The sequence below is a fragment of the Scyliorhinus torazame genome, chromosome 11 (assembly GCF_047496885.1).
Source record: "Scyliorhinus torazame isolate Kashiwa2021f chromosome 11, sScyTor2.1, whole genome shotgun sequence".
Taxonomy (NCBI): domain Eukaryota; kingdom Metazoa; phylum Chordata; class Chondrichthyes; order Carcharhiniformes; family Scyliorhinidae; genus Scyliorhinus; species Scyliorhinus torazame.
In genome coordinates, this window is record NC_092717.1 from 131,011,991 (window position 1) to 131,026,823 (window position 14,833).

The 14,833-nt window shown below is 46.4% G+C and overlaps 1 protein-coding gene across 3 annotated transcripts in view; it reads left to right on the plus strand.

Annotated features, from left to right (window-relative positions):
• atp6v1h (ATPase H+ transporting V1 subunit H) overlaps positions 1-14,833 on the plus strand; it is a 155,707-nt gene that overhangs the window by 121,159 nt on the left and 19,715 nt on the right. For all 3 annotated transcript variants that reach the window (XM_072467771.1, XM_072467772.1, XM_072467770.1), the window contains one exon: positions 9,359-9,472. In XM_072467771.1, the coding sequence (XP_072323872.1) occupies positions 9,359-9,472 (114 nt within the window). The remainder of the gene's footprint in view (positions 1-9,358; positions 9,473-14,833) is intronic.

Sequence of the window (14,833 nt, forward strand, 5' to 3'; positions counted from 1 at the left end):
CATTGGCTGTTCTACCTATTGAAGAACACATCTTGGTAGCCTGTGACACCACTCATACATGAGCTGGAGTCCTTCATTCTCTCTGCAGTCATTTGTTTTCATAAATTTAGAGTACCCAATTCTGTTTTCCAATTAAGGGGCAATTTAGCAATTCCCAGTGTCGGGAGCGGAGGATGCACATGAGCTCTCTACAGTGGAGTGCAGGGCTCGTGTCTGACACTATGTCGCCCCTCACCTCCTCTGGGGGACTCCCAGAATCCGGCACATCATAATTGAAGGTTCTTTTGTTTTTCTGCCTCCGTAGATAGTTCAGGCAGTGGCCTAATGGGGCCCCCCTCCACCAACACCCCAACACCCTCCCTCCCTGAGGGTGAGACCCACGCAGACACTGGGAGAATGTGCAAATTCCACACGGACATTGACTTGGGAAAGGGATCGAACCCGGATCCTCAGTGCCATGAGACAACAGTGCTAACCACTGCACCACCATGCTGCTCCTCTCTCTCTAGTCATGGCTAGTTTTCTTTAAGGGCATGTTACACATTATTTGCTGCTCTTCAGTGATTCTCCTTTTACATTGATGGCACCCAGAGTGCAGCAGCTATATCGCATTGAGCATTGCTGTCCCTGTCTTCGCCATTTATTATTGCTCACTCACTTGTGAAATGTGAATTACTGAGTGAAAACCCAATTATTTGTCTTACTGGTTCAACTGAAATGTGAGTATCTGAGCTGGAGCATGATCTGGATGAGTCCTGTGATGTTGCAAGCTCAGAAGATCTTGGCTTCTGAGATTTGTTTAATAAACAATTAAGGTATTTTTGGCATTATAAACAGTTACAGTATACAGTAATGTGCAAATATCAACCCAAAACAGAAACATAGTGCAAAAGATCAATCCTCTCTCGTAAACAGTACCCACCTATTTATCCCTACTACTCTACTCTAGCCCCCCACCGCTGACGTTTAATTCCCTGTGAAGAAGTCGATGAATGGTTGCCACCTTCAGGCGAACCCTAATACAGATCCTCTCATGGCGGACTTTATTTTTTTCAGCCCCAAAAAGAGAGCCCTGCTTAGGTCTTCGGGGGCTTTGAGTCCCTCAGTGCCAGCAATATACGTCGCCGGGCTACCAGGGAAGCAAAGGCCAAGATGTCGGCCTCCCGGACTAGGTAAGTGAATCATTGACGGCTGGGGGGCTTGAGGTCATGGGGTTCGCGTTCACGCGCAACCAAATGTCCATTATCATGATGTACAATCCGGAGGATGTCCTCATGGTCCGTCTTCTTTCACTTCTCTTCTCTTCTCTGGTCCTGGAGCCTCTGGAGTTCTGTGGAAACAAGCATAGTATCTGTAACTATCTTGGTTTAATATCTCGTACGATAGTCTGTCTGTCCTTTAGTGCCAATTACTCCCTTTATAATTGGTCACTATGTGTGACTCCCTCCTTTTTTTTCCCACAAACCGAATTGTAGGACAAGACACACTTTCAAATGATGAACCAGTGCGAGCCGTCTCGCAGACTGTGCGATTTACCATCCAAATGTTTCAGGATGTAAATAGCATGTGGTTGGTAACCTAAGGGTTACCTGAAACAGAACAAAACTTTTTGAACTAAAATTTCCAAAATGAGGTGTGTATGGGCCGCGACGGGTAAGAGTTGGATGGAGTCCCCGGGTAGGACGGCTCCCAATGCCGTGTCTCCCCTACCCGAGCGGAGTTGACCAGAGGGGGGGGTTCCCAGGCAGGGCGGGTCCCAAGCCATTGCTCCACTGCCTGAGCAACCGACAAGAACGGGCAAGAAATGTAGTCCTCGTGGGGGGCTGCCGGATTGGTTCAACCTTCGAACCAGAAGGGCAGTTATGAACGGCGTCTGCCAACAGACGAGTTCCGCTGACCAGGCTTCTGGGACCTTAACAAGTCTCTGTGGGCAAGTCCTCCGAGGTTTCTGCTGATGAGCGTGCGGACAAGTTTTCAGAGGTTTCAGCTGAAAGGGCGTGGGGCGGTGGAAAAACTTTTTCCGGTCTGACATACAACATTTAACAAAACACTACAAACAAGATAAAACATGCTGCAGGTTCCATCAGAAAGGACACCGTTTCTCCCAAGCGGTTCCTTTAAAACATCATCTGGACACCTCAGTTATTGGTTGCGAACAGGGTCGCAAAGGGGTTCTATTTCTGGGAGTCAGACTCAAGGTCGTCATCTTCTCCCGGGTGCCAAACTCTTGAATGTATTAAGGTTGATAGGGCTGCATGGTATGATTTGGGGTCGCTCTCGTCGTTTCGGACGAGTCTGTATGAGTTGTCTCTGTGCCAATAGGTGGTGTCTAGTTGTGTGGGGACGGAATCGGGGTCGTCATGGTAGGTTGGTGGTCGGGTTTGTTTAGGGAAGGGATCACTCTGATCGTAGTCGGATTCGCTGGGTGTGGGTCCTGTTGCATGGGGATAGTAGTGAGGCGTGCTGTGGCTATCGTCCGAGTCACAGTCGCTGTCTCTGCTGCTGCAGTCTGTGGGCGTTCCGGGGCGGAGTTTATATTTCGGGGGTGGAGTCGAGTCCGTGGCTGGGCTGGACGTGGTGGGGATGGTAGGGTTACGTTGGCTGTGGGCGGGGTGTGGTGTGCTGCGTCGAGCATGACGTGGTGTAAGTGGTTAGACTGTGTTCCATATGCCTTCAGCTGGTTGATATGGAACCACGCAGTCTTACCGTTGGGATACTTTATCTTGTATAGGGAAGGGCTTACTTTGTCCGCAATGGAGTACGGACCCAAGTACTTTGGTGACAGGAAGGTGCTGGGGTTGTATACGGAGAGCATGACTTGCTGTCCTACACTGTACTCAGTCGCATGCACTGTCTTGTCGAAACAAGCCTTGCTCTGTTTCTTTTGTGTGCCCAATTTCACTGCGGCTGCTAGCTGAGCCGTTTTAACATTGTCCACTAATTGCTCTACTGCTTTCTCGTGTGAGGGCCGTCACCTCGGGGCTGGTCAAGTCTAAACCTAATAAAAATTCTGTGCCCTTCATGGGGCGTCCGGTCATGAGGGTGTGTGGGGTGTAACCTGTGGAAGTTGAAATTGTATTATGCAAAAACATCAGCGCGAAAGGGAGGACTGAGTCCCAAGTAGTGTTGTTTTGCTGGATCATTTTTCTGAGGGTGGATTTTAGGGTCCGATTCATGCGCTCCACGATACCACTCGACTGTGGGTGGTATGCTATGTGGAATTTTTGGGTGATGCCAAATATCGTGAGGATGTTCTGCATGACACGCCCCGTAAAATGGGAACCTTGGTCTGATTCAATGCTGTGGGGGAGTCCCCATCTTGTATAGATGTGGTTGGTCAAAATCCTGGCTGTGGTTTTTGCAGTGTTTGTTCTGGCTGGGAATGCTTATACCCATTTTGTAAACGTGTCTATCACCACGAGTACATATTTATAACCATTCCTGCAAGGGGTCATTGGTCCTATAAAATCACTCTGGAGGTTAGTCCAGGGGCCATTAACGGGTCGGGTGTGGCTGAGTTGAGCCTTTTTGGCATATCTGTCCGGACTATTCTGGGCACAGATGAGACAATTCTTGATGTAGTGATTTACATCGTCCTTTAAATTCGGCCACCAACAAAGCTGCTTGAGGTGGGCTGTAGTGGGATCTATTCCCTGATGTCCATTACCGTCATGGAATAAACAAATCAGTTGATTCCTGTCCTGTTCAGGAACCACATAAAGGGTGTCTTTTAAACCACACTGTCATGTGTGGTCAGAGCATTTTTAAATTTCTCGTAGGGTGCTGGATAGTTTCCTTTTACAATCTCCCTGAGTTTGCTGTCCTGCTTCTGGGCCTCCACTAGATCCTCGATCTTTGTCTGTGAGACTTGAACTGCACTCACCGGTGCGCTTTCGGGGGGGTGTCCAAAAATATCCGTGTCTGGAACCTGCTTTGGCCAGTGCGTCGGCTTTCACATTTCCAGGGGGGGGCGGAACGATGGTGACTACGAACTTTGACTATCCCAAAAGTCCTATTCTGTGCTCTCTCTAAGATGTGACGGAGCAATGGGGCTGAGGGGAGGGGTTTTCCATCTGCGGAAACAAATCCTCTTGCTTTCCACAGGGGCAGGAATTCCGTAAGGCTGTTGCAGATATCGAGGCTGTCCGAGTATATGTCTGCTGAGCTGGGGAAGGAATCTGGGTGTTCCACTATATATGCGATGGCCGCGAGCTCTGCTGCCTGCGTGCCTAAGTGTCCTGGAAGTTTTATTGCGATTTCTTCTAGGGCGCTTCCCTACACGTCCTCGACATAAATACCACAACCTGTTATGCGCGCTTCCCATCCAATACTGTGGAAGATCCATCCACATATATCCTTATGGGCTCACACATGTCTGTGTGCTGGGGGCTCTGGGTTGAACTACGTATTTTTCTGGGGGGTGTTTTAGCAATAAAGGGGCCTGTGTTGTGTGGGGAGATAATTTCACATTCATGGGGGCTTCCGGGGTACTGTAGGTTGTCGGCTAAAAAGGTATGCGTCTTTGTCCGTTTAACAGTGACGTCCCGTCCCTGCAAGAGAAGGGTCCACCTAGCTGCTCTAATCTGGCTTACTGTACTGTCCTTGGGTCGTCCGTCCAGTAAAAGTTGGGTGGGGGTGTGTTCGGTGAGAATTGTGATGGGGTTCAGTCCGGTAATATACGAAAAATACTGAACTGCCCAAAATACTGCGCGCAGGTGCCTCTCACAGGCTGAAAATCCCTGCTCCACAGCATCTAAAATTCTGGAGGTGTAAGCTACGGGTCTTAACTGGTCGTGCCGTTCCTGGAGGAGCACGGCCGAAAGGGTGCGGTCTGTGGTTGCTACCTCTATAGCGTATGGGGAAAGCAGGTCTGGAACTTGTAGTGCGGGGGCTGCTATGAGTGCCTGTTTTAAAGAGTCCACAGCATCCGTATGCTGCGGCAGCCATTCCCAGGGGGCTCCCTTCTTTAGGAGGTCTGAGAGGGGTGCTGCCTTGCTGGCGAAACCGTCAATGTGGTTTCGGCAGTAGCCAACCAGTCCTAAAAACGACCGGAGGGCTGAAACGTTCTAGGGAAGGGGCAATTTAGCAATCGAGTCAATCCTTTTATGCTCTATCTCGCGTTTACCATGTGTGATAATTGTTCGCAAATATATCACCTTATCTTCCAAAATCTGGGCCTTTTTGGGGTTGACTTTACAACCGATTGAGTGTTAAGAGTTCCAGGAGTTCGGACAGACGCTCAATGTGCTCTTCCTTGGTGTCTGCAGTAGTAGGTCGTCTACATACTGGACCAGACAGTCGGGGCGAGAGAATTTGGCTAAACCATTTGCCAGCTGTTGGTGGAAAATGGAGGGGGAGTTGTGGAATCCTTGTGGCAGGCATGCCCACGTGTACTGCTGATTTTTAAAAGTGAAGGCAAATTTGTACTGGCACGCTTTTGCCAATGGAATGGACCAGAATCCATTACTGACATCTAAAACCGTAAAGAATCGGGAATTGAGTCCCTGCTTGAGCATGGTCTCGGGACTTGTGGCTACTGTGGGGGCCGCTGCGGGGGTGATTTTGTTGAGTTCCCGGTAATCGATGGTCAGTCGCCATGATCCATTGGGCTTTCTCACTGGCCAAATCGGGGCATTATTAGTGGAGGCTACTGATCTAAGTACGCCCTCCTCTAATAAGCTTTCTATTACCTTTGAGATTTCTCCCTCTGCCTCTTGGGGAAATCCATATTGTTTTTGGGGTCTCGGGGTCAGGTCCTGTTATTTGTACGGAGCCAGTCATCCGTCCACAGTCGTGCTTGTGGGTCGTGAATGCTGCCCTGTTCTTTTGCAGAACTGCCCTAACCTGCTTGTCCGTGCTATGCGTGGCCGGGTTGAACCAAAATTTGCCTACTGCGCTAATTTTGTTCGCGTATTCACCTATGTTGAGCGCTGCGGGGGCTCTTGCAGACTTCGCCATTTTCCAGACACACTGGTTGACTGGGTCAAATGATAAGTTGTGGGAATTCATGAAGTCGATTCCCAGAATGTGTCCTGCTGTGTGGGGCAGATCGACTATGGGGTGCTTGGTGGTGATGTTACCGATTTGAATGGGTACAGGGGCTGTGATGTGTCCCTGCTGTGAGTGATAGTGGCTGTAGTGGGCCACGTGTCTTTTTGAAGCAGGGTGGAGGAATTTATTGTGGTGCGGGGGACCCTCCTGTGTTCCAGAGAAATTCGATGGGCTTTCCCCGAATTTTCGCTGCGACTACCGGTTGTCTGGACCTATCCCAAAGGGTGCCGCAGACCCAACTGGGGGAGCCCGTACACCGTCAGTTCGTTCCGGTCAGGTCCATCTGATCTGAACGGGTGCTAACACGTCTTCTTACTCAGAGTGCCCGTCTGCTGGGCTCTCTGTGGCTTTCTAGGGGCATTGCATTCTCTTGCGAAGTGTCCCAACTGTCCACAGTTGTAACACTCCTGTGACTTGGGTGGGGGGATGTTCTTTCCTTCATTCACCCATGCGGGGTTCTGGTGTGTTTTTGCTGCCTGTATATCTGCATCGGCCTGCTTTTCCTCGGGGTTCTTAACTGCGGGTTTGCTTTGTATAGATTGCTCCCAAGCGCGGGACAGTCTTTTCACTACCCACTTTTCGTTATGGGCCTCCTCTGAGGGATCATAACTCGCGCAAGCTTTCTGTCCTGTTTCTGTGGCAAGGGAGATAAGGGTGCGGGTCCATTTGGCCATGTTGTCTGGGGACAAATGGGCGCGGTCTAAGTCTCCAAAGACTGCTGCAAAGTGAATCCACAGGCGTCCAGCAAACGCTGTGGGGTGCTCGGCTTTCTTTTGCCTGCATTTGTTGAGGCCATCTACTGGGTCACCCCAGTTATACCCGATCGCATCCAGGATCGTGGTATGCATTTCTGCAAAGGTGCCACCTCCTACATTCTGTGGGTCGGGAAGGGCTGCTGCTACTGAAGGATCTAAACTTAAAACTGTGAGCTTTACATGCTCTCGCTCATCCAGGCCGTACATGGTCGCCTGATGCTTTACTGTGGCAAAGAAATGGTGGGGGTCTGAGGTGGGGAGGAACGGTGTGATCTTATCGCACGCATCCCATAATTGGGTCACTGTTAAGGGGTTGGAGTATAGGAATTCCGCATCTTCCGATGTGGCTGTGCGGCGGGTGGTGACTGGGTTTATTGGAGCGTGAACTATCTGCTCTGTGAGGGGTTGGGGCGCTTTTCTCTTTTGTGGCTTTCCCTGTGCACATGTTCCCTGAACATATCTCTGTGCTGTTTCATTCAATTCTTCCCAATCAGGGCCGTCTTCCTGATCTAATTTCGCTCCAAAGGTTTCCTGGAAGCCTTTCTGAACTGAAAGCAGCGATTGCAGCTCTGCAATCTGCTTTCGGCACTTTGCGTGATCTCGCGTGCTTTGTCTTTGCTATGTGGTGGCAGCATGGAGCGCTCTTAATGCTGCCTTTAGGTCGCTGCACTGTCACTGCAACGCTTCTATCTGTTTTTCACGTACCAGGACTGCACGTTGCGTGTCCTGATGGACCTTTTCATATTGAGACTGGAAGCTGCTTAAGTACGCCAGACAAGACTGGTGTGCCCTTTTGGCATCCTCCACCTCTCCGTCTTTTGCTGCCAACTTCCTTCTCAATTTTAAATTCTCCTTTTCTACCCCGCTTACATCGACCTTACTCATTCGATCTATGCCTTCTACTTCTTTCCGGAGCGTCCTAACGACCTCCTCTGTGCCTCGCAATTGTGCCAAGCAGGACATGATTGCCAACGGCTTGCGAGCTTTCCCTAAGCTCTTTTTGTGTATCTCGCTCAGGTTCTCCCACCAAGTATGTCCTATACTCCCGGGGCCCGATGCCTCGTTGTCACAGAATTCATTCCAAAGGGGCCATCCTTTCCTTTTGAGATATTTCCTGATTTCTTCCTCCTAAATGGGACATTGTCCCACTCTACTGCTGCTGGTCGCTGCGACCGCAAATTCCTCTGGGTTCATGAGGCGTTGCATTGCCATCTTTCCTATCCGAATGCTGCTCTTCAAATTTGGGACAGGGGTATTAAAGCAGTGCTGTAAATATGGGTACGGCTTTCGCTACTTTCCGAAGTACAAACTCCCGACAGTTTTGTCGCAACAAAAAATCTATCAGTTTTACCTTATCGCCCTGTTAGTTACGCATGCGCATACACACTTCCGAATTATGAGTATTGATCAGAACTGCTTGAACGCTTGTGGTTTTCTGTTCCCAATTGGATCTCTAATTCAAATTTTTGGGTTCTCCCCGAGTGGTTATGCCACTTCTAGATCAGGTCCCGTTAGATGTCGCCAAATAATGTTGCTAACTTTCTCCTTGGTTCAATTGCTCTGTTTTATTACCTTTGCTCTCGAGTCGCCAGGTATCTTTATGATACCGCCACGAGGTTCAATTCCGAGTAATGATCAATAACCCAGTACACCGATTAGTAAGATTCAAATCAAAGCACATTTATTATACACTGTAATCGCTACTCGTGCACAAATTCTACGTTTAAGCTACTTCTATAACTAACAGGCCTATACTTAACTTCGGACTGGCCCACCAGGTCAGGGGAACAAATGGCCTTTTGTTGGGTTCTGAGTCTGCGGGATTCGAAGTTGGTACGGATTGGTAGCTAGGAGCCCCTATCTCATAGCGAGCGTTGAATTAAGACTTACTTTGTCGGGGGTCACTGCACCGGTCACAGTCAATGTTGGTTCGTGTTGCTGGGTGACCCGGGCAGGACGCAGAGGTGAAGAGAGCTGAAGAGAGTGATTTGAACTTGGGGCTCAACTCTTACAGTCCCCAGGGGCTTCCCGCCTTTCGGGGCGGACCCTGTACCTGGTCCGAAGTGATTGGACTTTGTCCCAATCGCTTGGTTCGATTTTCTCCAATACTGGTGCGGTTCCCTGATCGATAGGTGGTCTTGAGGTGCTCGTTCACCTTTGTGTTGGCTCCTGCTTGCGCCGAGGAGTCTGGCTTTGCTTTGTGTGTCCAAAATGTTACTACTTGTTCCCGGGGATTGCTCATCAGTATGCAGATGGCTGCTACTTTGTTATGCTGATGGTCGCTGGTATCGATGTTGTCTGACCTTTGCAGAGGTAAATACACAGCAAACATGCAGCTGCTGGTTTCTGTCTTGTTGGCTGACTTTCCCATCGGCCTTTGCCGTTCGCCATTTTAAATCGGGAGTTGGCCAATTTAGGTGGCTACAATACATCTCCAAATCCCTAATTGTATTATCAGTTCAAACAATTAATATTCAAATCATTTGTTTCCTAAAACATTTCAAAAATAAATACTGAAAATTTAATGTTCATTGTGACTATTTTGTTTTCAGTGTAATTGAACAGCTTGGAGGCAAACAGCTTGTGATGAACCATATGCATCATGAAGATCAACAAGTACGATACAATGCTCTTTTGGCAGTTCAGAAACTGATGGTGCACAACTGGTAAGTACTATCAATATAATAGTAACTTGGTATATGTTGCCCACTCTATTTGAAAGTCCTCTTACTATTTCCAGCAGAAAATCCCATACTATAATTTCCCTTATCTGTGACAGTACTAGGTAGTGTTATGATAAAAGATTCCGGATAGAATTGAAAAGCTGAATACTGTGGAGGCTGGAATTCTGAAATAAAAATTGAAAATGCTCAGCAGATTAGTCAGCAACTGTGGAGCAAGAAACAAGGCCGAAATTCTCTGGCCATTTGCTGGCTCCAGGATTCTCTGTTACAGTTAGCAGTGCTCCCAACGGGAAAGCGAAACGCACGCGATTCAGTCCTGGCATCAACACTCTCCAAAATGGAGAATTTTGCCCTTCAGGTCTGTGATCTTTCATCAGAATTGGGAAAAGTTAGAAAGGGGTGGGTAAGACATGGATAAAAGGAAGTTCCCTGATAGGGTGGAAGATGGGAGAGTGCATGACAGAAGAGGATCAAAGGGAATGGTGATGGGGAAGAAAATAAAATAAAAGATGTACCCTGAGTTGACATCTCTTGGCCTACTGCACATTGCCATTAAAGCTCACCGATGCACAGTAGCAACAGTGTGTACCATCTACAAGGTGCCAACAACACCTTCCAAATCCGTAACCTCTACTATCTAGAAGTACAAGGGCAGCAGATGCATGGGAACACCCACTGTCTGCAAGGTCCACTCCAAACCACGCACCAAGCTGACGTTTTGTACGCTATCGCTGCTCCTTCACTCGTTAGGTCTGATCCTGCCTGAAGGCACTGTGGTGAACCTACGCCACGGGGCCTGCAGCGGTTCAAGAAGTTGCTCATCACCACTTTTGAGGGCAGTTAGGATGGAAATAAATGCTGGCCTATCTAAAATTGCTCACATCCCATGAAAGAAAACAGCGCCTCTTATACCCATCTGAAATCAACAGCCATTGTGACCATGTTGTCTGACCCATTTTGTTTACTTTGCATTTTTTATTTTTACTTGCCATCAACAGCACATCTACTTCAGGCACATCTTTTTATTTGACCTTGAGATTTCTTTAATTCAGTTTGAATTTTGTGTTACGAAGTGGCCAGTTAAGTCACACTCTGGGGTTGACAGGGTATGTGTATCTATTATCTCCCTGAAAATCAGTCAAAATTTGTGTGTTCTTTTTTTTTTAGAAACTTAAATTTCTGATGTCCTAAGTTAGATTTTTTGAACAGAATATAAAATTTAAAAGCACTACTTCACAATGACACACAGTTTGATATTTTTTCTGTCTTAATACCTTCTTTCAATGTTTTACTTCAGGAACATACTTTTCCAAAAAGCAGGGCATAGATCTGATAGTTTTGCCCACAGTGGTAATTTTACCAGAGGAATCCAATCTGCAGTGTGAATATGTGCAGTGTGTCTTAATTTCCCAGAATGCATTCACACGACTAAATTAGTTGAAACTGGTAGAAAGTTGTAAAATAAAACCGAAGGAATTTCTATTTCTGAAAGTTTTTCAAAATTAATGGGAAAAAACTGGAGAAAAAATGTAAAAGCTTTATTCAGGTGATGGAGTTAACAGGTAAGTGGGATCATATTCTCTGACAAATTGTGCAATGCCATCAGATCTCCATTATCTTAATAAAATCATTTAGTATATCTATAGAAAGTTTTGTTGAGCAGATTTCAAAATGTTGTTATAAAGCTTGACTTTGGATTTTGAGAATTTAAAACAAAGCAAACTGATTTAATTGGCAGACCTCCAAAGATTTTTTTAAAAACTCAGGATGAATGGTATACTAGTCTGGCTTCTGTGTAATATTTATAAAAGAGGTTTCTGAAGGAACTTCCTGCATTAATCAGTAATGAGATGTTTGAGAAATGTACCTTTGGGCGATAAAAGGGATTTTTAGTTTGGTCAGTAAATTCTCAGTTATTTATTTCCATTCAGGAATTGTAGCATTTTTGATAATGTTGTCTAGGTTCCTATCTACCCTGCAGACAATTATTAAGTCTTGTTATTCCTTTTCTATCTTCAATCTAAGTGATATCTCTGAACCTGCAGCCTTAATCCCTCCACATTTCTACAATATGAGACCTACTCCCATTTGCATCATGTCCTGCTTACTGGCTCTTCCGCCTGCATATCATCATCACTTTCCTGCTTTCTGTTGAAGGAAACAAGTATTTTTCCATGCTTTGCCAACTTAAAAAATCTTTGTCTTAGATAACCATTTTAGATAATCTCCATTTTAAAAACCTATTACTTCCCATTTCTTTGATATGATTTATAAACTTGTTAAGGAGGAATACATTAACATATGGTCATCGCTAAGTTTGTAATGACCACCCTTCAATGTGATCATCCATTCTTTTGTTAATGGAGATCAGAAACAAATTTTGTAGTACCAGTCATCATTTTCCCATGCACTGGTACAATCTCTATATAGCCAAGTAAATTAAGAGTTGAACTTATCCAGTTCACTCTGAAAAGTTCACAGCATCACCTGAGTCTAGTTTCACAATATCTTGCATAGTTGATTCTCAAAACACAAAATATGAAATGGCAAGGCTATTTGGCTCTTCAAATATTCTGTTTCCACGCACCGTCTGCAGTTTATTGTTTGGAGGATGAGGAGAGGTTGTTTGTGCAATGGGGTAAGGAGTGATGGATAGAGCGTCTGCATGAGAAGGGAAGGATTGGGGAAATGAATGTGTAGACAGAAGTGCAGTGCAATATGTATATCGGAGAATATAGGTACGTGTCATATAGGTGCGTGTCAGAATGCAGTGGAAGAATCTTGCTTCTGCACAGTCTGGATAGAATTGTCTGGATAGAATTTAACGGAGCCTGCGGGAGGTGGGTATGATGGCGAGGGGGCCACGAATTGAGTGGGAGTATTTGTGTCCGGCAGGAAAACTGTTCCGAATTTAGTGCGAGGCAGGAATTCGGTTTGCTGGTGGCAGAATGTCAATACGGCTCATTAATGAGCCACTTAAAACCAGTAATCCCTGAACCCACCAGGATTTAATAGTGGCTCAGGGATTTAATGGGATTTCCGTAAGAACAGGCAAGAAGGAAAGGGTGGTGGGGTAGATTTGTTGGTACGAGATTGAATAAATACAATAGCAAGAAATGATCTGGGATCAGAAGATGTAAAATTCATATGAGTGGTGGTAAGAAGTAACAAGGGTAAGAAGACAATGGTGAGAGTAGTCTAGAGGGATATGTGAATGGGCAGAAACTTGGCAGATGGAATATAATGAAGTTATGCACTTGTGGGAAAAATGAAGGAGCTGAATATTATTTAAATTGAGAAATCTGCAATGCGGTGTCCTTGTGCATAAATCACAAGCTAGCATGCAAGTTCAGCAGCTAATCGGGTAGGCAAATATAATGTTGGCCTTTATTTCAATGATGTGGAGATGCTGGCGTTGGACTGGGGTGAGCACAATACGAAGCCTTATAACACCAGGTTAAAGTCCACCAGGTTTGTTTCGATGTCACTAGCTTTCGGAGCGCTGCTCCTTCCTCAGGTGAATGAAGAGGTATGTTCCAGAAACATATATATATATATAGACAGATTCAAAGATGCCAGACAATGCTTGGAATGCGAGCATTATCAGGTGATTAAATCTTTACAGATCCAGAGATGGGGTAACCCCAGGTTAAAGATTTTGCAGGCCAGATGGTGGGGGATGAATGTAATGCGACATGAATCCAAGGTCCCGGTTGAGGCCGCACTCATGTGTGCGGAACTTGGCTATAAGCTTCTGCTCGGCGATTCTGCGTTGTCGCGCGTCCTGAAGGCCGCCTTGGAGAACGCTTACCCGGAGATCAGAGGCTGAATGCCCTTGACTGCTGAAGTGTTCCCCGACTGGAAGGGAACATTCCTGCCTGGTGATTGTCGCAGGATGTCCGTTCATTCATTGTCGCAGCGTCTGCATGGTCTCGCCAATGTACCACGCTTCGGGACATCCTTTCCTGCAGCGTATGAGGTAGACAACGTTGGCCGAGTCGCACGAGTATGTGCGTACAAGGTAGTATTGACATCATAATAAAAGTTCTCAAAGCTGAGTTAGGTAGATTGTTTGTGAGACAAGTGAGTCACGGATTATAGTGTGCGGATAGAAAAATGGAGCTGTGACAATAACCAGATCAACCATGATCTTATGGAATCGTGGCGCAGGCACGAAAGGTCGAATGGCCTACACCTATGTTTTTTAATTCAATCTAATGTTTAAACATTTCCTTTGGCAGTGGATGTTAAGTAACCCTACTACGTATGTTTTGTGCATTTTTTTTTAATGAATGTTAAACAGGGCCCCTATCCATGAAGGTTGATGCAAAATAAAATGATGGTATTTGGCTGATGGTGTTTGAAAGATAGTGTCCTGGAGAAGTTTGAATACTTTGTTTAGATTTCTTGAGAGCTCGGGATAATTTATCTTTGGTTTGCCAGGGAGCCAGATGAGAAATCCAATTTTAAATATTTCAACATTCATGAACGAGTTCACACAGTAGGGGCACATCCCATTTATCTAAAACTAGATAAATTAATCTAATTATCAGGATCCAAAAATTGAGGTCGTCAGTATATGGAAAACCACTGGTGTTTAACCAGTTAAAACCATGCGTTTTACAGCGTAGCAGACCGTCAACTATCTCTGTTTGTTCACGCAAGCCTTTTGTGGTTGTACACGCAACATTCTCTCAATCCTTCACAATGTTCCTGGAACATCATGTACATTATGCCTTGTATCTTGTCCTGCATCATTCAATACCTCAATTCGGGCTTTTCATTGAGATCCCCACTGTTGATGACGGAACCTTCAGTCCCTGCTGTCTGCTTTCTCTCTCCAACTATCAATCAATTCGAAATTCTTCTTGCATGGATCAGGACTGCATCGCCAGTCACGGACAGTTAAAACATTAAAAACTATGGGTGTGATTTAACAGCCGTGTTGCGCCTAACATGTTGTCAGGGCGAGGCCATTGATTAGAGAGAGAGAGGCCCCTCTCGAGATTTAACGGAGTCTCGTGAGACTTTGGGCTATGGATCTCAGCCTTACCGCACCTGCGAAAACTCACCTGGCTGCCGCTTACTGATTTTCACAAACGTGGACCAGTCTTATTGGCAGCCCGGGTGGATCCCCCAGGCCATTAGATATGCCACGGTGGTCGGTGACAGGGAAGGGTGGAGCCCAGGCACTCTCTCTGGCATCTGGGCACATTGGCAGTGGCACCCTGGTAGTGCCATCCTGGGCTCATCAGCAAATGATTCTCGGTGTGACCTTGGCAGAGAGCACCCCCCCCCCCCGGCAAGGCCAAAAAACACAGCAAGTGACGTTGAATAGTGGAA